This window comes from Mytilus edulis, chromosome 4 (assembly GCF_963676685.1).
Source record: "Mytilus edulis chromosome 4, xbMytEdul2.2, whole genome shotgun sequence".
Classification (NCBI taxonomy): Eukaryota; Metazoa; Mollusca; class Bivalvia; order Mytilida; family Mytilidae; genus Mytilus; species Mytilus edulis.
Window position 1 is genome coordinate 33,451,691 of NC_092347.1, and position 23,037 is coordinate 33,474,727.

Consider the following 23,037-nt stretch of genomic DNA (forward strand, 5'->3'; position numbering starts at 1 on the left):
TTTCCTTAACGTAATATATACCATATTTTTTTGTAATGATACACGCGCGTTGTTTAGTATGAATATGTAAATTAATACACAATATGTCTAGCTAGAAAAATGCAAACAATTAAAAATAAAAACATTACTAAATAATTTTAAATCATCAAAAGTAACTAACGTTAAACATGAACATGATGTTTGAAATCATGTAACTCCGGGTGTACATAAAGTCTTGAAAATATAGTTAAAATATATTTAAAAACGAAAGAAAGAAAGGCATTTCAATACTAAATAAACCAATAAATCAGGAATGAATAAGTTAGGAGCCTGTTGTTCAATGGTTGTCGTTTGTTGGTGTAGTTTATAGGTGTTTCTCGTTTTTAATAAGATTAGACCGTTGGTTTTCCTGTTTGAAAAAAGTAAAATAACAAAAAATACCGAACTCCAAGGAAAATTCAAACAGAAATTCCCTATGCCAATGGCAAAATCAAAAGCTCAAACACTTCAAACGAATGGATTCTGGACTTGGTAAAGATATTTTCTTATGTAAAAAATGGGGGATTAAACCTGATTTCATAGCTATCTATATTACCCTCTCTCTTGTATGACAGTCGCATAACATTCCATTATATTGACAAAAATGTGTAAAACAGACGTAAGAGCTAAAAAATGTCAAAAATAGGGACACAGCAGTCAACATTGTGTTGTAATCTTAATCACTATGAACACAAGAAAATATGACAACAAAGGTAAATAAAAAGGCATACAGACAAGCACATTAGCAAAATCGAAGGCAAGAATATAAAAATTACCATGATAGCACAATAGTGAGATGTAAAAGTACCGAGCCACGTCAAATGAATATTGCCAAAAATGGACTCAACAGTAAAAGTTAAAAGACAAATAAAAGAGAAATAACTCGTTATTAAGAATATAAACAACTTTAGTAACTAGAATCTATACTCCAAGACCATCGTTTATTAATTGTGAAGTTGATACATTTAAATTGTTTTACACGTCATTGTTAGGGCAGTTATAACTTGCTGTTCGGTGTGAGCAAAGGCTTCGTGTTGTATAGGCTGTACTTTGACCTATGCTTGTTAACGTTTTATACATTGTGACTTGGATGGAAAGTTGTCTCATTGGAACTGATACCACATCTCATCTATATTAGGATAGGTAAGATTAGTAAAATATGTAACAAAATAAATAAATGTTCAAAACTATTCTTGTGATAGAACTGTCAGAATCAGTTCTTGGCTAGAGTCTGGTCTAGGTTACGAAATTCTCAGAATTTGATCTTTAAAAAAAACGATAACAAAAATAGTGAGCTCTAAGGTATTTTCAGAAGGGGAAGACTAGAATATCTTACTAAACAAAACGTTGTTAACCAGCATAAAAGTGTCACATTCATAACTTGGTAAAGGCATTTTCAAAAGAAAATGTTCGATTAAACCGGGTTTTAAAGCCAGATGAGCCTGGTGGGGAACAACATTGTTAAAATCGTTTGTCCGAATCTCTCCTCGGGACCCACCTGCTACAGGAATGCATATATAAAGTTAAACAATCGATATTGGGATGCATAGATACCGAGTCACGTAAAAAAAACATAATAGCACGAGGACAAAAAATAGGAATAATGTAAGGTAAATGAAAAGTTAAACAACTTCAGCAGCTGTAGTCTATAACTCAAGATCATTTTGTATTATTTTTGATATAGACACTGAATATTCATATATAAGAACTTGATTCCTTTTTATGAGAAAAAGAACGATCAAGACGTTTCGTTTGGCAAACCCTGGATATTTTATGTTTTTTCATACACCGATGACTGTTCTGTAGAAGAACCGCTGTTGTCAAAACTGTTTTATAGGTGTCAAGTGAATGGTTTTACAGACAGTTCCTGACTTTTTAGAGCTTATTAGAACGTGAAATGTTTAGATATCAACTTTTTTAAAAAGTTTATTTCCGTATAGAAATATAGCTACTCCGATTTCGATCATTAAAGATATAAGATCTTAAATGAAATCGCCTTCAGAATTTTCCAAGTGTTTGTTATTTGAATACATGAATGCCCAATTTTACACGAGTGTTGGCAATAGCTATTTACTTAAAGGTTCCATTTCAAAGCTGACAGGGAACTCTCATTTTCGCGACGCATGTCTCCTGTATGATTTTAAATAAAACATATATATTTTCTGAAAGTTGTGCATGAGATAAAATTGAAAGTACCGAAACAATACGAATAAGGAAATCGCAAAAGAAACAAAAATGTTCTTATGCATCTATTATGTTCTTATTTCTTAAATTAGAGAATAGTTTTGATTGAAAAGAGGAGCGAAAGATACCAGAGGGACAGTCGAACTCATAGATCGAAAATAAACTGACAACGCCATGGCTTAAAAAGCAAAAGACACACAGACAAATGGTAGTACACAAGACACAAAATAGAAAACTCAAGACAAACCAACACAAACCCCATCAAAAAATTTGGGTGATCTCAGGTGCTCAGCAGATCCTACTCCACGTGTGGCACCCGTCGTGTTTCTCGTGTTATTACATTGTACATGTTATTATTGCATAGCAATATGATATTCCCCACAGAAAGTAACCAAAAGTTAGCGTGCAATAAATTCCAATATTGCACTAGTGCAATAAATCTTAAAATTCATGACGTCATCAACGACAAAATCTTAGCTTAAACCAATTTTTACTTTCAAATATTATATTGCTATACAATAAAGGGTTATTGCATGATTATTGGGGGAATATTCATGCAATAACCCTATATAACTGATTTATTCTTTGATTTATTAATTGATTGATGTTTATTTTAGATAGTTTAAACTGTTCTTTTTAGGTTAAAAACATTATATTGTTAAGGGTTTCAACTTTCTAATCTAGGGCATACAAGATGAGGTCTTTTTTTGTAGAGAATACTATTAAATATAACTGACTTTAATATATGATAAAGAAAGATCTATTGTATTATGTATTTCCCTTTTCCTGTCATTGTTTCCATTCATTGTAAACATATTTTGTTTTTGGGATCAACCTTATGTTTTGTGTATTTTTGCAAAATCTATAGTTCATGGCTATACGGTGTTTCCTTTTTTTAAAAGGAACAGGCATCGGACGGAAATACCTTTGTTGTTAAATTTGTTCGAAAGGAAACGGGGTTTGGGGTTTTAAAAGTTTTCAAAAGGAAACATTTCTTCAATAAATCATTCATTGTATACAAGAAAATATTTCCTTTTTTATGTATGAATAAAAGTTGATGGGGAAATATACGCTAAGAAGACAGAAACCAAACGACACAAAATTAAGTGACTTCGATATGTTAGTTCTGAATTTTGCTTATACCTTTGATTTGTTAATCCTAAATGATTTTTAAGTTAGTTATTCATGTATTCACTATTTTTATGTTTGTATATTTGTACCTAAGCTATTCAACACATTTACCAATTGTGATAATCAATTGTTGAAATATATATAAAAAAAATAATATAAAAAATACTGTTTTATTCGATTTATCTAACACAGTAAAAGCATAAAGATTTCAACGGATATAAAGTCAGACACTACCCTGTTTTGTGCAACAAAAAGCATGTACCTCGAAATAATAAATCGTATTCATCAATTCATCAAACGACATTAAAACAGGAAATAATTTGCTTAGTTTTACTAGACAGAAATCCATTATAGAATTATAATGAGCCAAGTTCTGACTTCCTTGGGTCATTTTCTTTGTAAAACATCAAAGTGGAATTGGTTAGTATGTCCCGTAGTTCTAGCAGTGGTTGTCCTTGGCGAAGGTGGGAAGATACCTCTGTGCTTTATTATAAATCTATCCGCCCCTCTATGAATTATGATGGGAACTTATTACAAGACCACATTCTTTGATATACGACTTTTGATGAGACGGATAATTAAATACCAGTAAACCAAGATACAGCTATAAGCTGTGATTAAACCAGCGATTACCGCAGAGACATACAGATATTAAACATAAAAATGGTTCTTAAGACGAATTCAATTAAGATCTAATGTCTGTCAAAGGAATAGTTATAATTAGATCAAGATCTCTCATTATTTCGACATCTCTGCAGATTAGCAATTTTAGCATTTCTGACATACAATTTAGAAGGTTTCTTGTTAATGCAATAGTTTAGAAATGGCTTTGATGTGAAGAAAAAAAGGAACTCGGTTTCCGGAAAAAGTGTATATCAATAAAAAGAAGGTTTGATAATTAAATTTTTAATTGAAAAGAAAATCAGAAGGCATTTCGTAAAGATTTTATTCTGAAATCAGTCGAAGACATTTTTATTTAAGGGACAGATGTAAACAATATGATGTACAATCCATTTGAACACGAATTAAAGAAGAAAAACAAAAGACGATGTTCAAAAAATGGTGATTCAGCAATAATTTGGACGAGAACTTGTTGCTGTACAAGTGAAATAGAATCAAAACCTAATTGTCTTCAACTTGCATGTTAGCAGGTGGCAGATACATGTATCATATATTTTGTTGTAACCATGATTGATTTACTATAATATAAGAATGTTCGGCAGTATGTTGTTGTTTTGTCTTATGGTCGATTTTCATTTTATCCATTACCAAACGGTCTTTCTTCGGCTTATGACTGATATTTTGCTCCTCCTCCTCCCAAGTAATGAGCTAATTGTTTTAGTTTAAGAATATCCCTCTCAAACCCCTATATCATCAAAAGACAAGATTTTAAACGTCTTATTAATGATGAATTAAATAATAAGCAATACCTAAGTAGCGATTACCAATAACCCATTATCGTATAAAATATATGTCTTCTATTCTAATCTTCTCGTTGCTGTTATAATTAGGAAACTGTCTTGACAAAGCAATTGTTGTATTTTATTAGATTTGAAGTTTCTTGATATAGTTATTGAAGTACTGTTTTTAGTGCAGACCCATTGTAAATAGGCAAATATAATGAAAAGCAAAATAGCCACTTACGAAATCTAAATTTTAATCAAAACATCTAATTATATGTGTAGACTTTTATACATTTAATGTTAACTTTCATATCATGAAACATAATTTACACAGAACAAATAATGTAGCTTGTCTCTTTAACAAATTCACTGTTGACCGTTCTTATGAATTTGAAATGCATATATGTGTTGCTGTTAGCAAATGCTACCAGAACAAATTTCTCCATCACTATGCTATTTAAATGTACTTTTTGGCTTAGAGCACTTCAATGTTTTCGGTCCTTATACATCCCTTGATTTCAAATATTCAGCTTTGAAAGTTCCCGAGAAAGGCCAATTAAAAAAAAGCGCTTCGGACGCGTGAAACTTATAACGTGTTGTTTTCATTATTCATATATAAGGAATGTTGTCATGGTAAGCTTTTATTGATAAAATTTAAAAAAAAAAAATGGTATACAGTATATATATATATATATAACTCGTCTAACCATCAACCCAACAATGTTAGATCTGTAAATTTGCTTTCGCAAATTTTTGGTTCTTCCCTCGCCGGGATTCGAACCCATGCTACTGTGATATCGTGACACCAAATCGCCTGCACTGCAGCCGTCCCGCTTGACCACACGACCACCTGGGCTCTACAAAAAAAGAGCTTTCGCTGGCCGTGTGTTACCTTTCCTCGTCAGTTTTAATCTAGCGGCGTACTACAGTACATGATATATAAGGCATGAAGATGTTATTGTTACAGATCAGCTAAATTATTTATAGTAAAGAATCCTACAAATTAATGTAATATACAGTCACAGAAAATAATTATATTTATAAGTACGTCTGAGTCAGTGACAACTCTACAACAGATGTATCCATCGGATCGCCATCAATGATGGTGATACATGGTTGTTTACATAATGTATATACAACTCGTCTAAACATCAACCCAACAATGTTAGATCTGTAAATTTGCTTTCGCAAATTTTTGGTTCTTCCCTCGCCGGGATTCGAACCCATGCTACTGTGATATCGTGACACCAAATCGCCTGCACTGCAGCCGTCCCGCTAGACCACACGACCACCTGGGCTCTACTAAAATAGAGCTTTCGCTGGCCGTGTGTTACCTTTCCTCGTCAGTTTTAATCTAGCGGCGTACTACAGTACATGATATATAAGGCATGAAGAGATTAACTCTCATATAAATATATATATGAGAGTTAATCTTGCTGTGGTGTAGAAATATATATATATAAGAAAAACCGACAGGAAAAAAAGCTATGTATTACCATTATACCATGAATATGATATAATACATAAATGTCAGAAACGATAAAAAAAAAATCAAAAGTGTCTCTGGCTTTTCTGTCACTCTGTTCATGGAAATTTATGTTCACATAATAAATGTTTCCTTCTACCTAATAAATTGAACTGGAAGATTTCCAGATTTCCAGATTTTATTCATAACCTCAGACACGTACAAGAGCCGCCATGGTGTAGTGGTTAGTGCATCGGACTACTAACACAAAGGTTCCTGGTTCGATTCCCGTCTGGGATGAAAATTTCAGGGACTGAATTTTCGGCTCCCTTGACACCATTTGCGAGTATGGTCTTGAGGAAACGATGATAGTCCGTCGGAAGGGGAAGATAAATGGCTGACCCGTGTTAAGAGAGAGCCATATCTCTTGCACGTTAAAGACACCCTTGTAGATTTCGAAAAAGAGCAGGCTAATGCCGCTACAAGGCAGCACTCGCACCTGCAAAGTGGAAAGGGATTAATATAAGTTGCAAAACTTGTTTCCCAATCCACTAAAATTAAATATGTTTAAACTAAACAAGAGGACAATATATACAAACATATTAAGATAATACATAGCGAGACAGGACAAACGAAACACAAATACATAGTATATTTTAAAAGACAATTGGTATAATTAGATTAAATATTTTATGATTTTCTTCACGAAAATTGATAATTTCCTTTGAACTTGTACGTTACATATAGACAACAAGCCAGTGAATTTGTTCTTGGTTGTATTCATTATATAGTAATTTGGTATAAACTTTGATCTAAGAGCAGAAACATCAGCATTTTTACAGGTAAACAATTATATATATGAAGCTCACCCCCTATTACCTCATTACATAATGTACATATTCTATTTTCCCTTGCGATCCCCGCCCATTTACCCGTCTCAATAGGTAACTTCAAATTCGAGCATCGAAGTTTATATATGTAATATCTGTCCTTGGGTAATAATCGCAATAGATACGGTGCCAAACCAAACTCGAGTTTAAATAAAGAATAGAATTCACCCCTATATGCATTATGTATCTGCGAGAACCAATGCTGATAGTACTGATCTGTTAATCGCTGTTTCACCATACTTTTTAACCAATCAATATTTACAACTAATTGATCATTCCATATAAAACTAAGACCTGTATCATCAAATATAGATTTTACATATTAGGGATAAACACTGTAAATTCAGTATTGCTAATATGTAATATTTTACAAAAGTTGTTGAAAGCATTTTTTTTAAATTACTAGTTTGCGATAACTAACGTTAAACATACGGAGACAGGCATTAACTCAATTTGTCTCAAATCCCTTCTAAATTATTTTTACTGACAATTTATCACGGCTGTATTCAAAATTGAGCTAATTTTTTTTTTAAAGAGGCTACAGTGCACTCTAAGTCTTTGGCTGAAATTGTCACACTTCTAATCTGTTTATACACTCTTTTATTGAAAGCACAATATGAGGACCATGCAACGGTGCCTGAATTACGCATAATCAATTAAACAGTTTGCTTATAATAATCTGTTCCTTTTAACTTTCTTTTTTTTAATTTCGACTGTTTTCCGTACATGCCTTACAAACAAGAGCAGCTTGAACGTACAATATACCCCAAAACATTTTAAAATACACTGTGTAAAAAATGCAAGAACATTTGTTAATCTTTTGTCCGAACTTTTGTTCATTGAATTCTACAATGTATTTATGCATTCAATTCAATATAAAAGTTTTAACATTGACCACTATTGCGTTTGTAAATCTGTTTTACAATTTGACCTGTTTTGGTTTTTGTAAGAAATGAAAAAGAAGTTTTATTCACTTGATATTCTCTTTTTACTATAACCTGTAACCTATTTTAATGTTTTACCAATATGAATAACAAATTCGCAATCTACTTGATGGAAGCACTTTTGTTTTCTGCTATGTATACTGATAACATTTAGAACTTTGTATTGACGACTAGATAATGTACTAAACATTTGTCAACAAGCTCTCAAACTCATTGACTTTTGGCTCCTATAAATGGTTGATATATCTCGGAAACAACCATGCTTACTATCAATCAGGGTTTCCGTTTCCAATAATCGTTTTTGGCGTGGTCAGATATTGCCTCTTCATTGCACCTACTCACACTGGATTATTTTACATATGTTGTGTTCTAAGTCCTTGCACATTGTCAAGTACTTCAAACCAACATAAGAACGCTGTAGTTTTCACGATTTCGAGGTTTAGATGTGTTATATTATGTGATTGCAGATAATTCTTTATTTATAATTTATCACTTGCATGTGTTTAGTAATTTAACAGATGACATTACAATAAATGTTGTACCGGAGTGTGCCAAGACGGGAGGAATGGCTTATAGAACAGTCATAGTTGACCTAATAAAGACAATGTTTAAGTATGTTTTGGTAATGGTATTAGGGGGTGTTGCCAATGAAACGCGGTCAAAGTTTACGTAATGACCTCTTGTGAAATGCGCATCTGTAATGGGGAGAGGAGTGGCTACTGAAACACTGTCATAGTTGACCTAATAAAGGTTTAAATTGTGAGATTTGTAAAAGTACTACGTTTACATCTAGTAAACAACAGATTTGTATTCCAATTGCCATTTTTTCCGTAATACAAAACTTAAATTCAAACGTTTTCCGTTTCATTCTATCAGGTTTCTTGCTTTGTATATTTGTTTCTATATGGATACTATCACGTTCATGTAAATAATAATTATTCCCTTTTCGCTTTAGTACGTCAGTCATAAATTTGTTAAGAGCTGTTTTAGAATACTTGGTGGTAATATCGTCATTGAAGTTGTTGGTAACATTCACGAATTTATTGACCTTCAAATATAGAGCGAATATCCTTGAGATGTATAGATTACTTATCTTCACAAGGGAAACTTGACCACATATTGTTGACTTGATTTTAAATATATGTCATTACAGGCAAATACATGCTTTTTTAAAGATATAAATCATGTATTTTCTTTTTGGGTCACTATCCATAAAGTTGATGATGATAAAAAATATTACTGAGTATATATATATATAAAAAAAAAACACAAGTTTGTACGCAGGACATGCGCTTCGTCTACAAAAGACTCATCAGTGACGTTCGAATATTGTTTGCATAAACTTACGAAAGACCAACTGGATATCCATACACATACATGCACGGACTATACGGCCCGGCAATATCATAATATTTATAGATTGTAACATTGAGTGAAGACTAGCTATTTTTTTAGGTGCTGCTGATTTTGATGATGGCAATATTTTGTTTTGTTTATTTTTTTCTCTGTTTTTAGAGTTTGACATTTATTTAGTTGGTACGTATGTTTAAGAGTTACTTTAATTCGCACTTGGTAGTGAACCCTTTTATTAACATGAAATAACAAATTGTATAATGTTAGTTTTTTACGACTTTTACTTAGCATAAATAACATTCATAAAAGTGACAGAGCCATCGGTTTTATTTCAACTTGCGTTCGTAGAAGTTACAGTAGGTTTTTACGTTTTCAACCTTTTTAGTCGGTGAGAAACGTGAATTAGTCTTTTTTTTATTTAGGTTTTCTGCTATTCCCGTTTTTCAGAATCACAAAATAGAACCAATAATTGCAATAAAACTTGAACAATTGTAACTCTACTTGCACGGAGTTCTAAATTCTCTAAAACTGCATGGTTATATCACAGTAATGATTTATGTTGAATAAAAACTGTATTACAATTGCATGCGGTTTTTGAAGATTTTTTGTTATATATCGTCAAGATAAAACGGCTTATTTCTTTTGAAGCAAGAATCCTGCAATCTGATTGGTTAATTACCCGGAATGTAAACATCACACCCTAATTCATACGGGGGTAGAATTTGCCTGCCAAAATTTTCATCATATGTATTTTTAAGAACCAATTACAGAAATATAGTTAAAGGTATATGTTGCAAAACTTACGATTACATTTCAGGATTTGAGCAAACTTTTCACACTAAAATAGTTTTCAAGGGTGTAGCTTTATTGTGAGATAAGAAGAAAATAATATTTTCGTAACATCAGAAATAATTTTGGCTAGAAACTGCAAGAGTATCAAAGTAACTAGTTTACACACTTTTCCATGCAAAACCAAAAAAGTTGTTTATACATTGGACATGTATAATTCTTAGGAAATACAAGGTCGTAAAAATTTAGAAAACATTGCATACGTAATGTGGAAACAAAAGTCAATTAATGAATTCCTTTGATACCTAGATGGATGTCATGTGCTTCGGAACAGTAATATGATGGTTCCGATGATACCTAGGCCATGTGCTTCGGAACAGTAATATGATGGTTCCGATGATACCTAGAGAGATGCCATGAGCTTCGGAACAGTAATATGATGGTTCCGAAGATACCTAGAGGGATGCCATGTGCTTCGGAACAGTAATATGGTGGTTCCGATGATACCTAGAGGGATGCCATGAGCTTCGGAACAGTAATATGATGGTTCCGAAGATACCTAGAGGGATGCCATGTGCTTCGGAACAGTAATATGGTGGTTCCGAAGATACCTAGAGGGATGCCATGTGCTTCGGAACAGTAATATGATGGTTCCGAAGATACCTAGAGGGATGCCATGTGCTTCGGAACAGTAATATGATGGTTCCGAAGATACCTAGAGGGATGCCATGTGCTTCGGAACAGTAATATGATGGTTCCGATGATACCTAGAGGGATGCCATGTGCTTCGGAACAGTAATATGATGGTTTACGTTTTGTTTATAATATCCATCATTTGGTATTGCCTATACCTCAGACCGTTACAACACCTGAGAAAAAAGTTGACCCAAAACGATATTGGTTGTACTTTTAAATATAAAAAAGAAGATGTGGTATAATTGCCAATGAGACAACTATCCACAAAAGACCAAAATGACACAGACATTAACAACTTTAGGTCACCGTACGGCCTTCAACAATGAGCAAAGCCCATACCGCATGCTATAAAAGGTATTTAAAGGTCCTTTGAGTTTTGTCTTCGTGGTTCTTTTTTTCTCTCTCAAACTTTCTGTCTCATTTCTATCTAACATCAATTCCAGACCCATTTTAAATGGTTTATGTATATTTATATATTATGTTGTATACTCGACAACTTCAGATTTCTTATGTTTCTTCCATACAAATGCTATATGTTAGTACCATTTTAATTCTTAAACTAAAGCTATTTTGCAACCAATTATAGTATTTAATCCGCGAATCGAAATTTATATCTTATTTTCTCGAAACCCTTGGTCAATCTATTCTAACTTAATAGAAATGTTTTATTTTTAAGTTTAGGCTGGTTGTTAATACACTGTACCAAAATATTGAGAACAACGTTATATACTTTTCATGCTTCCGTAGCCCTTTTCTTAATCATCATGCTACCAAGGAATTTTATGCAAATTGTTTACTGTTTATAAATGTATAAAAGTACCAAATAATAAAAAAAGAAGAATCAAACTAAATAGATTAAATACATATTCATTTATTTTGAAATATAATACAATAATATTTGTACAATCAACAATGATTAAATGTGAAGAAAATCATTGTTTGTTTTCTTTTTACAACTTTAGTACAGAAATTTTGTCTCAGAATCAATATGATGCCTTATTAATGAACGACTAAATGCATTGTCTGAAGAACAACCTTTTACCATTAACAGTTCAAAATTGTTCTTTTTCGAACCTCTTAAAATAGATAATAATTTTTAATGCCATTTTTATTCTATTTGCGATAATATTTCATTGAATCTGGTCACATCCGACTGTTTGAAAACAAAATAAAAAATCTATTGAATTCTCTCAAAAATATACCAAACGATTTTGTTTGTTATAAGGTGTTATTTTCTGATAAATCGTATAACCATGATGGTTCATTTAGCTCAAGTTCGGTGCATCATTTGCATCTGCATCTTCAAACATTAAAGAAAAATATAGCACTATAAAATCATTCACCCTAACTTTTCATGAATCCGCTAAAACACTGAAATCTTATCAGTTAATCAGTTGAAGGACACATATATGTTGTTGGTTTGCTGTCGCATTTGTGTTAACCCAGCATCACACGCAGATGTAATGAGTTTATGAAATATTTCTTTGTATCAAATATGAAGTCTTTTCAAACGTAATAAAATTATGTTGACAACCTAAATTTAAAATAAAAAGACGGCAATGAATATTTCTCTTTTTTTCAATGAAGAAAACTGTAAAATAATAAGTAAATAATGTTTTATTAGTTTTCACAAACTCGAATTCATTTTGATATCTCAGAAAAAGTTTTGGGAAAGCTGAGGTATCAGATATTTTAACAATAGACCATTGCATAGAATTAAAATTAAAAAATTATAATATTCAATCAATATACAAAATAAATCCTCCTGCTAACGGATTCTCTCAATATAAATATCGTATTCGTTCAAATCTTTGTCCAGTCCTGTCCGAACAACTTATATCAGTAAATACTGTATCCCGGTTCAACCTTTGTTCTTTGATTTTGACCACAACAGTTATCATCACAATTAAAAATAAGTGGCAGTATCAAAAACGAACTTTTTGGCAGACTAGCGGCTATTGCACTTTGTCATGGAGTCACAATCATTGTTCTCTATTCATATAGTCACCAAGCCCTTATTCCCGGATGTTGCGATTGCTGTGACATATAACCGTTCTGTTGAATCTGGGTCATCTGTGGCATTGAGGCCATGTGGCTATTCATGGAATTATATGAAGGAGTGGAATAAACAAATGGGTTAACGTTGTATGGTGCCGAGTATGAGGGCGTGACGTTCTGACCGACACAAGGTTTGCCATCCCTTACCAGAACAGGTACGGAAACTCTCCTAGGTGGTTGCATATTTGAAAGTTCTAAACTTTTATCTTGGCGCTGACGCTTACATTTGTATCTCCTGTTTTGAAACCAGATTTTAACTTGAGTAGAAGATAATTTTAAAAGGCTAGCTAACTGTTCTCGTTCTGGTGCAGATAAATATCTCTGCTGTTTAAAACGCCTTTCAAGTTCATACACTTGAGCTTGTGAAAATAGAACTCTTGGCTTTCTTCGGGTCCTTTGCTTTTGGATTAAATGGCACTCTCCTGGTTTTGTATCTGTGGTTTTGTTGTCTTTGTCACTTTCTTCACAAGATGGTGACGCCGATTGATCTACAAAGACAAAAGTAAACACTTGAAAAATACGTAATTGCAAAAACTTTTATTCTAAATTAATAAAACTTGGTAAGTCAGAAGCGCCGACATGAAGTACTTCTGTGCACGAGTTTGTCATCAAGTATATATTATATAATGACTTTCTGTAATTTTCAATTGTCGACAGCTAATTAAAGAACGATATATTTATGTCCCGCTACACGAGCGTCCAACAAAAACTGATTAAATGCTGCAGAGTAAATTGTTTCATCAGCTTTTTCTATATCTGTTTTATACTACTACTTGAATCTGCAATCTTTCTAATAAAAAAATATGCTAGAGTTCGCGTGCAAGTTTAGTCCTTTTTTTACATTTTTTCGTGAAACATTTTTGTTGCAATATATTTCTTTTTAGTATTATAGTAATGATTGAGTAACAAACAATAATGTCTTGCCGTATTATATTATAAAAGTGTTTCAGAGTTCAAAGCAAAATTATTATATTCATCTGTTTCTTAATTATTTTTTGTATTTCCTTCATTATTTATGGTAATTGATTATTATTGTTATGAATATTCATTTTTTGTTTAAACTAAAGAAAAATAGAAACAACCGCCCCTTGTCTGTTTAAGTTACATCGTACTTGAAAACCCGCATGAGGTTGATACTGTATAACTGTTGCCGTTAATCATCCTCCACATTCTTTTAATTCTTAACTAACCGTGTGCGTTTTAACAAAGTTGTTTTCCAGTAATTAAAACGTCTAAACAAACAGTCGGATTTGTTCTTGATTTAGTTACTTTTTCGATTTCTTAAATGTCTTGCAAAATTTTGAAGTTAATTATTATGGAATAACGGAGCAAATACTTTAGTTTAATAACAATTTTAAAAGGACACGATTTTTTAATTATCTTGTGTTTCAAATTTTAAAAATTGTATAGTTAAACGAAAATAAAGATGATTTAAGTATTTTAAAGTTAATATTTTTAATTTTTAAGTTGCCCCCTATGTACATAAGGTGGGGGGTGGGGGGGGGGGGGGGCAGGGGGTATTTTTTATTTGACTGATATTGAATATTAACAGTGATGTCCGTCATTTATGCCATTTTAAAAATATCCAGACAAAGTATGCGGATACAAAACAAAGGAAGATAAAATCATATCCATATCAATTTATATTTATAAATATATTACATATATATTAACAAATTAACAAATGATGATAAATTTAATGGTTCCAATTCATCATTTCAGACCGTTTGAATTACCAGAGAAAAAGAAATTATAAATCCTTAAGCATTTTAATTGAATAACAAACGTTAACAATCCCAAGTGATTCATTTGTTTATTAATCAGTTAATTCTCTTTTGGAAGAAAAAAGTGAACTTATATTTTATGGTTGAATTGAACATTCCAGCTTTCTGTTAAATACTGGAGACAATGTTTGAACGATAACAAAATCGAAGAGAATGAACACTAAACTACTAAGAATTACAACTTCACAAGGCGATTTTATGTCTTATAAATAAGTTTGTTTTGTGATCTTCCTACGCTTGCCTGGCCTTGTACTCATCCATGAAGTTTGTCAGATAAGCTTTACTATGATGGGGGTATGTTTTAATAAAATGCATTTTTGTACCGTATGACCTTTCGTGTGTTTTCTTTAACTAATTCCACGATAACCTTTAATGATAGAGAGAAGTATTCGGTAGATTGTCTTATGAATTATGGTTTGGCATAATGCATTATTTTTCATGGTTAAATATTTACAAATAGGAAAACATTGAAAAAATAAAAATAAAAAGTATACTGAATGTAGAAAACAGTGTAGTTGAACAGAAAATTATAATTATAATTGTTAAGCCGGAATGTAAAACATTAATGGGGTCGTGTTGCTATATGTTTTAAAAGGTTTCTGTGTTGTGTTAATATGTCAAAATAGCGGATAAAATTAGGGTTTTTTTTGTCTTCTTTTCTTAAGGCATGTATTATCTGTCCTTCTTCAACTTATTAATGTATATTGCACCTCGAGTACTCTCCTACTTCGTTTTCTTCAAGTCAATTATAACTTACAAATATTAAAACGCATCAAAAGATTAATTTCATTCTATTAATTGGTTTAAACTTCTTTTGTTTTTCTTCATTAACTATTGTTGTTTATCTATTTTCGTAAATATTAAAACATGTAATTCAGAAAATTTAAAAAAAAAAGCATCAACTATTTTGAAGTAATTTGTTTTTTTCGTTTAGACTGCAATAATGAAAAATAAACATTTTCGTCAGAAATAAACTATAAACAAAATATTGTAGAATTTTTTGTCAAGTTTTCAAAGCATCAACTCTCATGCTTAAACAGGATTAATAAATAAATATGGAATACACACATATTGATAAAATTATTAATTTGCATGATCAAAAGTTTGAGGTAAAATTCAATATGCTACTTTTCGAAGAAAAATGGATTCGAATGACTCTATCATCATATCAAATATAAATATATAAAAGACGTTTCAAAGTTCTTATCAATCAGAATATATCAAAGACATCTGGAAATATTAAATTGTTTATGTGAGAAAACCTAGATATTGTCGGTCTATCTACCAGTAATCAACCAGAATATATCTTAAATTTCTCTTGCTAAACGGCACACTAAAATCATGGGAAGTAATGACAGAAATTCTCATGAAAAAGAGAAAAATATTTACAAATGAAAACGGAGCTTGTATACGAAAACAGTTAAATGTAATTTATTCTTTTTAACATGGACTTGAACTTTGGTTTATCTCTAAGACATCGCCCGTTTTAATTTTTCCGTGATTGTGTCTTTTTTCAATAACTTTTCAATTTTGATTCTACTTGGGTTTCTTCGAGTTTTTTTTAATTTGAACCCTTTTCTTTAATTTTATACGCATTTATATTTATTTCGGTATCATAGAAATATGCTAAGAGTAAAAATTGCATATTATTTCACTCATACACTTGTCATAAATACAACGCGACAATATGAGCATTTTTTGCATTATTGTCAGAAAGCACACTTTAGTTTCATTTTGTTGCCTCTTTCATATAAATGTGAAGTTCAAACAAAATGCGAAATTGAATAATTCTGGGCACTTACATGAAGTTAAATGAAAATAACGTTTCCTGAATGTAGAACTAATTTATTTTTTTAATTTTTTAAAGTCTTATCAGGCGGAAATAACAAAATGAAAGTTGAAGTACTTCAACAGAACTTTATTAAAATGCAGAAATTTTTCGTGTTTCCTTCTCTTTCAACATGTGTAAAAAACTAAGATCTATTTGTCGGAAATGTTTTTGAAATTGATATAAATCAAAATTTCACACATGGTAAACGTAAAAGAAAATTAAAACTTGGACCCGTTAACTTAAACTTCCGTCACCCGCAAGTCTCCTTGATTTCCTAATGATAAGATTTCAATTTAATAAAAATTGTCGAAAATGACATTTGTGGATTAAAAAATTGAATTCAAATTTTTTAACAGATACTGCGTTATGGGATAATACCGAACTCTGTGTGTTACATCAGGAAACCCCAAATCCTGCTTAATTTAATACATGTTGGTACAAATATCTAATTAGTAGGCTCGTTTTCCACTTCATTATTTTATCAAACTTCCATTTAACTTCCGACCGGACCGAGTAACCCAGTATTAATAACTCCATTCTAAACGATTTATATACATAGCCTTTGAACCCTATAGTTCGTGGACCGCTAGCTGTCGCATTAAAATTGCTTCCCACCGAGATTTCGATGAGGTTTACAGAGATTTAACGATAAAACTATTTCTCTGCCGTATATCTTCTGCATCATAAACGGCTGAACACATTGCAGTTTATATATACTAATAAAAATTACGAGGCATACTATTCACAAATTTATTCCAGTTGCGATTGTATCGGTTATTATTTTTCACATATTTTATATAAATCACTTAATCATGATATCAGATCGTTCCTAGATTTTTTCTTCGTCGAACAAATTAGTTAGATATGGAGTTTAAAAAAATAAACATGCATTTTTTTGTTAACTTTTATATAACTTAAAGTTTCTTATTAACTTGTTTTGTGGATTACTACTGTATGTTAGGGGTTATCCTTTAAAAAGGTATTTTACATCATTCTAATCGTGGTTTTATCATTTTTCTTTACTTTGCAATAAATTACTTCAAATATCTATGACATGTGAATCAAGAAGGTAGAATACAGAGTAAAGACATTTAAGTTTTATTCAGATAAATGAAAAAGTTAATGAATATTTTAATGAATATTGGTGTATAGAGGGCAATATTTAGAACAGTAAAATTCCCGGCCAAATTATATCACGAATGAATAATAATAAATTCTTCTTTTTTGGAAAGATTGCGTTAACATAAAAGAGTCTTTCATTATTTCATCCTTTCACTCTTTTAAAAAATCTTTTAATAAAGAGTATTGTATGAGTTAATTTAATTTAAAACTATTTTATCTAATTATAATAACATATCAAAATTATCTGTGCAGGACATTTGTTTTTGTCAAACTACAAGTATAACATGTTATTATTCGGTAGGATATTTAAAGGTTTTGAAAGTTAAAAATAAATTCTTATTTCCGTAATTTTATCAAGTCATATCCGATTTTTAATATGTTTGTTTACAATTTTTCAACGTCAAAAGATATTTTGACCGACCTGATCGGAAATATAAACAAACCAAAGGGACTAATCTAGTGGAAGAAAAGAAATTTAAGCAGTTTGTGTTGTAATATAGCAAGAAAACTTTACAATAATACGAGAAGAAAGGTCGGTTTGTTGTAAAGATCACAAAGGTCATAATCCGATCGGATTTGAACCATTACAAATAGTGAAAATATCATTCGGAAGTATTAGCAAAAGTAATCTTCCACGATTTTCGAATTATAAATTATCAACAAGTCTTTCGGCCTTTCCCGCACTTTTTAATTAACCTTTGACTGACTTTGTATCCTTTTATTTCAGATATAACCAAAGTTGATATGATCTTAAAGTTTTGACAAAATCCATTGACAGTAAGCATTTAATAACCCGAAGGTTCAGTAAGGAGAATTTTTATAAACACACACAAAGTAAACACAACTTTACAAGTTTAAAACACCATCACAAAAAAGCATCAGTAAATAATTGAATTTTTAAAAAGTCCATTTTAAAAATATAAGAATAAGGTTACAGAGTATATCTAATAGGGACACTTATTTCAAAACTATTCTCACAAAAAGTAGGCAGTTTATAACAGGGGACACTTATTTTAAAACTATTCAAGAAAAGAGAAGGCTATAAACAGGGGACACTTATTTCGAAACTATTCACAAACAAAATAGGCTTATAACAGGGGACACTTAATTCAAAACTATTCAAGAAAAAAGTAGACGTATAACAAGGAACACTTAATTCAAAACTATTTAAAAAAGAAGGCTTACAGCAGGGGACAGTTATTTCAAAACTAGTCAAGAAAAAAATAGGCTTATAACAAGGAACATTAATTTCAAAACTTAGGCTTATAACAGTAGACAATTATTTTATAACTATTCTCGACAATACTCATAGAAAAGAGATATAAATAACTTCAATATAAAAGAATGAAAACAGTAATACTAGTGTTATTATCTTTTTTTTTTAAATAAATACATAATAGTTACATTATCAGATGTACAATAATGATCGTTCTAAAAATCCGAAGCTCTGCATGCATACTGTAGCAATGCTTTGATCTCAAAAACTATCAAAATATTTAATATTTGGAAACTTTATTTTCTTCAAGAACACTCAACCCATGCAAACATGGTTGAGTGAAGGTTAAGTTGGAGGTAATATCTGAACCGATACACACTATATACCTACTTATTGTGTATTGTCTTCTTAAGAAATAACACACTTTAACTTTACTCTATTTCATTCAAGACACTTACATTATACAAGAAAACTTTTGAAATAATATTCACCACGTCTATAAAACAACAATTCCTACTTCAATGCTAATATTTTGCCAATTCTTAACCCCTTGTGCGACAAGTGTGTTGTCGTGTTATTGAGAAGTTACAAGATTCCAAAATGTCATCCTTAAACTTCAAAGACTCTGATACTGAGCAGACCTTCTTAGGAACACTTCGAAACCCGATCATTATCAAAGCATGTTTACAAAAGAAAATTAAATTTATAGACTTTTCAGATAAGTGGGTACTTTTTACCTATTGATATTCATTAAAATCAGAAAATCAGTAAATATTCAAAAGTGGCCGTATTAAGTGGCCCTTGATAAGTATTAAGGGGATGTATGGTTCCGACATCTCCCTCTTAAGACTTATTATATTCAACTTACGGTTTTCAAGAACATCCATATCTACTTGCTCACTTTTTGGAGTAAGCAGTTGTGTTTCTGAGGCACCTGGTTTTCCTGTTCCAGAGTCCGGGGAAGCTGTATGGTATTGTCCGAGGTCGTGTCTAGAAGGTCCATCAGATAAGGGTAATGACTGTGGCGAAAGTGTCGTATACGTCGGTTGCATCGATGACATTGGCGGTGAAGATGTATTCCCAGGATACAAACACGAAGAACTGGTTCCGATCTGATCCATTCTATAATCATAATTTCCTGACATTGGAAAACTTGCATGTGAATAGTCCAAACCGGCATGCATATTTTGGTCAGTCCAGGGTGAATTGTGGTTCATTAGAATGTTATTAACCAGAAATGGCGAAGTTAAGTTGTGACTATTTGGATACGAAGACATAATATCCACTTAATTTTTTTTCACTTTTTAAGTTGATGACATTCGCTGTGTATGATGAGGGTTAGCCTCTAGGCCACACGTTTATCATCAACAGAAATCTGAATCACACAGCCAATCAAAACGCTTCTCTTCTCTCACCGGATGAATTACAGTTTCCTGGCTTGCAATGAAAACACAGATTTGTTGTTCTATTTCCGAAAATGAGGATTTAGGAGTTTTATATTAACTGGTATTATTTTTGTTTGTGTGTTTTTGATATTATTTTACCAGATTACAGGAAAGACACGTTTTAATTTGCAATTTAGATCACGATTTAGTCATTTTCTTTAACATTTAACGTTTCTTCTGTTTTTATTTATTTTATTAAGATATAGAATTACATCAAAACATTTTAAATCAATTTTTAATTTACTAATTATGATTTGAGAAAGTTTTTTTTGGAAGAATTTTTATTAAGAAAATATGTGGCAATGGATAACGCATTGTTTTTCCTTATCGCAGTTAGATGTTTATATCTGTTCGTGTTTAGTTTGGGTTAAAAATCATTTACTAGGAATTTGTATGTCATTTTCTCCGATAAAAACGATATACCACAGTGAAAGTAGAATCAAATAGCCTAACACTGAACCATTTACCGCCCGCAGTTTGGGGGTGGTTTTTCTCAAAGCTATGAATGTAGCTAACGTATACGCGAGTTAGCCATATTGCACGTCAGTGTGTCGCGTTTTAGTTTATAGTATTCAAACAAATTCTAGGCTTGATGTCTGCAGTTTGGTCAGAAGATTAAATACTACTATCATAGAAACAGGACAACAAATTTACTTTATTCTATAAAAACATTTTTATATTTATTGAAACTGTGATAAAAATTATAATCAATTTTGATACGTAATAAACAAATTTGATAATGAATATGTTTAAGAAGATATATATTTTTTATCCTAAATATAAGAGAAAATACACTTATTTTATTAGTGCTTAACCTATATCCTACAGTGACATAAGATATGCCAGTAAATGGGAAAAAGTTTCACCAACATTTTTGTATTGCACATGTAGTCCTACACACAATTTGAATAAAAGAGCATGAATAGAAAGTCTGTCGTATGGAGTTCATAAACAGGGATTTCTTTCTTTTCTGTCTTCATTTTTCCTCAACTTTACGAGAGTTATAATCTCACAATGCTGACGTAAATACAAGTATATGCAAATACTTTACTTAATTTAATACATGTTCTTAGGTTGCTGTCTCGTTGAATTGTTCCCTATACCTACATCATCAACAAAAGATTTTACAATATTCTTTTACATCTATAAATAAAATTGACATTATAAATGTGGAATGTGTCAAAAATACAGCAACCCGACCAAAGTTTGTTGTTGCTTCAAGTCACAATTGCCACTTTTGCGACATACTGGCAAGTTATCATTTCTACTTTCCATTTCTATTTTTCAAAAAAATAATAACTAAGTAGGTATGAACACAAATGATCATATGGACATAAATAATTATATCCGTAGATAAGTATAAATTAATTAAACATAATATTCAGTAATTGTCGCATGCATATCACATTCTACTCTTCACATGATACGATCATGTTTTGATTTAACCCATTAGGACCAATTAATAAATTGCACATCGCTTTTCCTGATGACACTCACGAGGTGCATCTTCTGAATTGGTTATAAGTTGACGTAGGTTTGAGTTTTTATATATGGAAAACCCTTATTATGTGTCCTTCGTGCAACAAGACCGATGAACAGATAGTACAAACAATCGTGACATTAGTTTTTTTTACTCTTTGCTCTTCCCCATATAAATATAGCCTTTTTCGCTGAGTTGGCGTTAAGCAAACATCAACTTATAAATCTTATTTTTTGGTATTTCAGAATTCACAAATTTAGTCCGGTTAAGTATACCTGCCTTCTTTTTAGAATAAAGCGTTGTTACATGTTTCCCAATAATTCCCTTTTTAATTATTTGCCCTATCAATAAATATCTTTCAAGATTTTCTCATTCTACTATTTTGCATTACCAGTATAAGAAAGAAAATTGTTTTTTGTAATTGTTTTTAAAAAAATCTAAATTTCTGTAAACATTAGGGTGAGTAGAAAAAGAAAGAAAACGTATATAAAACACTACACAGACAAGTATTCACAACACAGAACCCACCAAAACCGTAGAACAGTTAAAAAGGGATGAGCTTGTCTAGCTTCACTTGTGGCGTCTGTCCTGTTGTTAATCGAAAGTTAAAATAATTTGCATTCGATTATGTCATAATTGCGGAAACGATGACGGGTTTGTGGCTTAAACAAGTGAAACATATCCGTGCTATACATATCTGTGGTCATCATACAAATGACTGATCGATTATCGGTTTATTAAGCAACAATCTTGCAAATTATAAAATATTAAAATGATATCAATTCAATGCTTGCAAACCAAACAAAAAAGTTAAAACGAAAAAAATTCCTGCGATTAATTCTGGACCCACTTTGGAGATTGACTTTTGCTCTAACAAAATCGTCGATATTAAAACATAATTTTGAACGGTCGCATTGTAAACATTAATTTCTCTTAAGTGATGCCAGAGTAATAATTTATAAATCACAACCTAATGAAAAAACGTCGAAAAGCTGATAGAACTGGAAAGTACAGAAGGCAAATCCAAACACGGACATGGGCATGGAATAAGAACTGTGAATGAGAGATAGATACACTTTGCTCATTGTTGAAGGCCGTACGGTGATCTATAGTTGTTAATTTCTGTGTGATTTGTTCTCTTGTGGAGAGTTGTCTCATAGGCAAGCATACCACATCTTCTTTTTTATATTTAATTTCAGCAGTGAAAGTAATTTATACAATGATATAG

General features: G+C 31.4%; 1 protein-coding gene across 1 annotated transcript; it reads right to left on the reverse strand.

Moving 5' to 3' along the window:
* Positions 1-11,731: 11,731 nt before the first annotated feature.
* Positions 11,732-21,766, reverse strand: LOC139519508 (homeobox protein Nkx-2.3-like). The gene is made up of 2 exons (XM_071311629.1): positions 19,753-21,766; positions 11,732-13,419 (listed from the first exon to the last, which is right to left on the reverse strand). Exons 1-2 carry the CDS (start codon positions 20,159-20,161, stop codon positions 12,878-12,880), a joined length of 951 nt encoding a protein of 316 aa, XP_071167730.1. The 5' UTR covers positions 20,162-21,766; the 3' UTR covers positions 11,732-12,877.
* Positions 21,767-23,037: the final 1,271 nt, after the last annotated feature.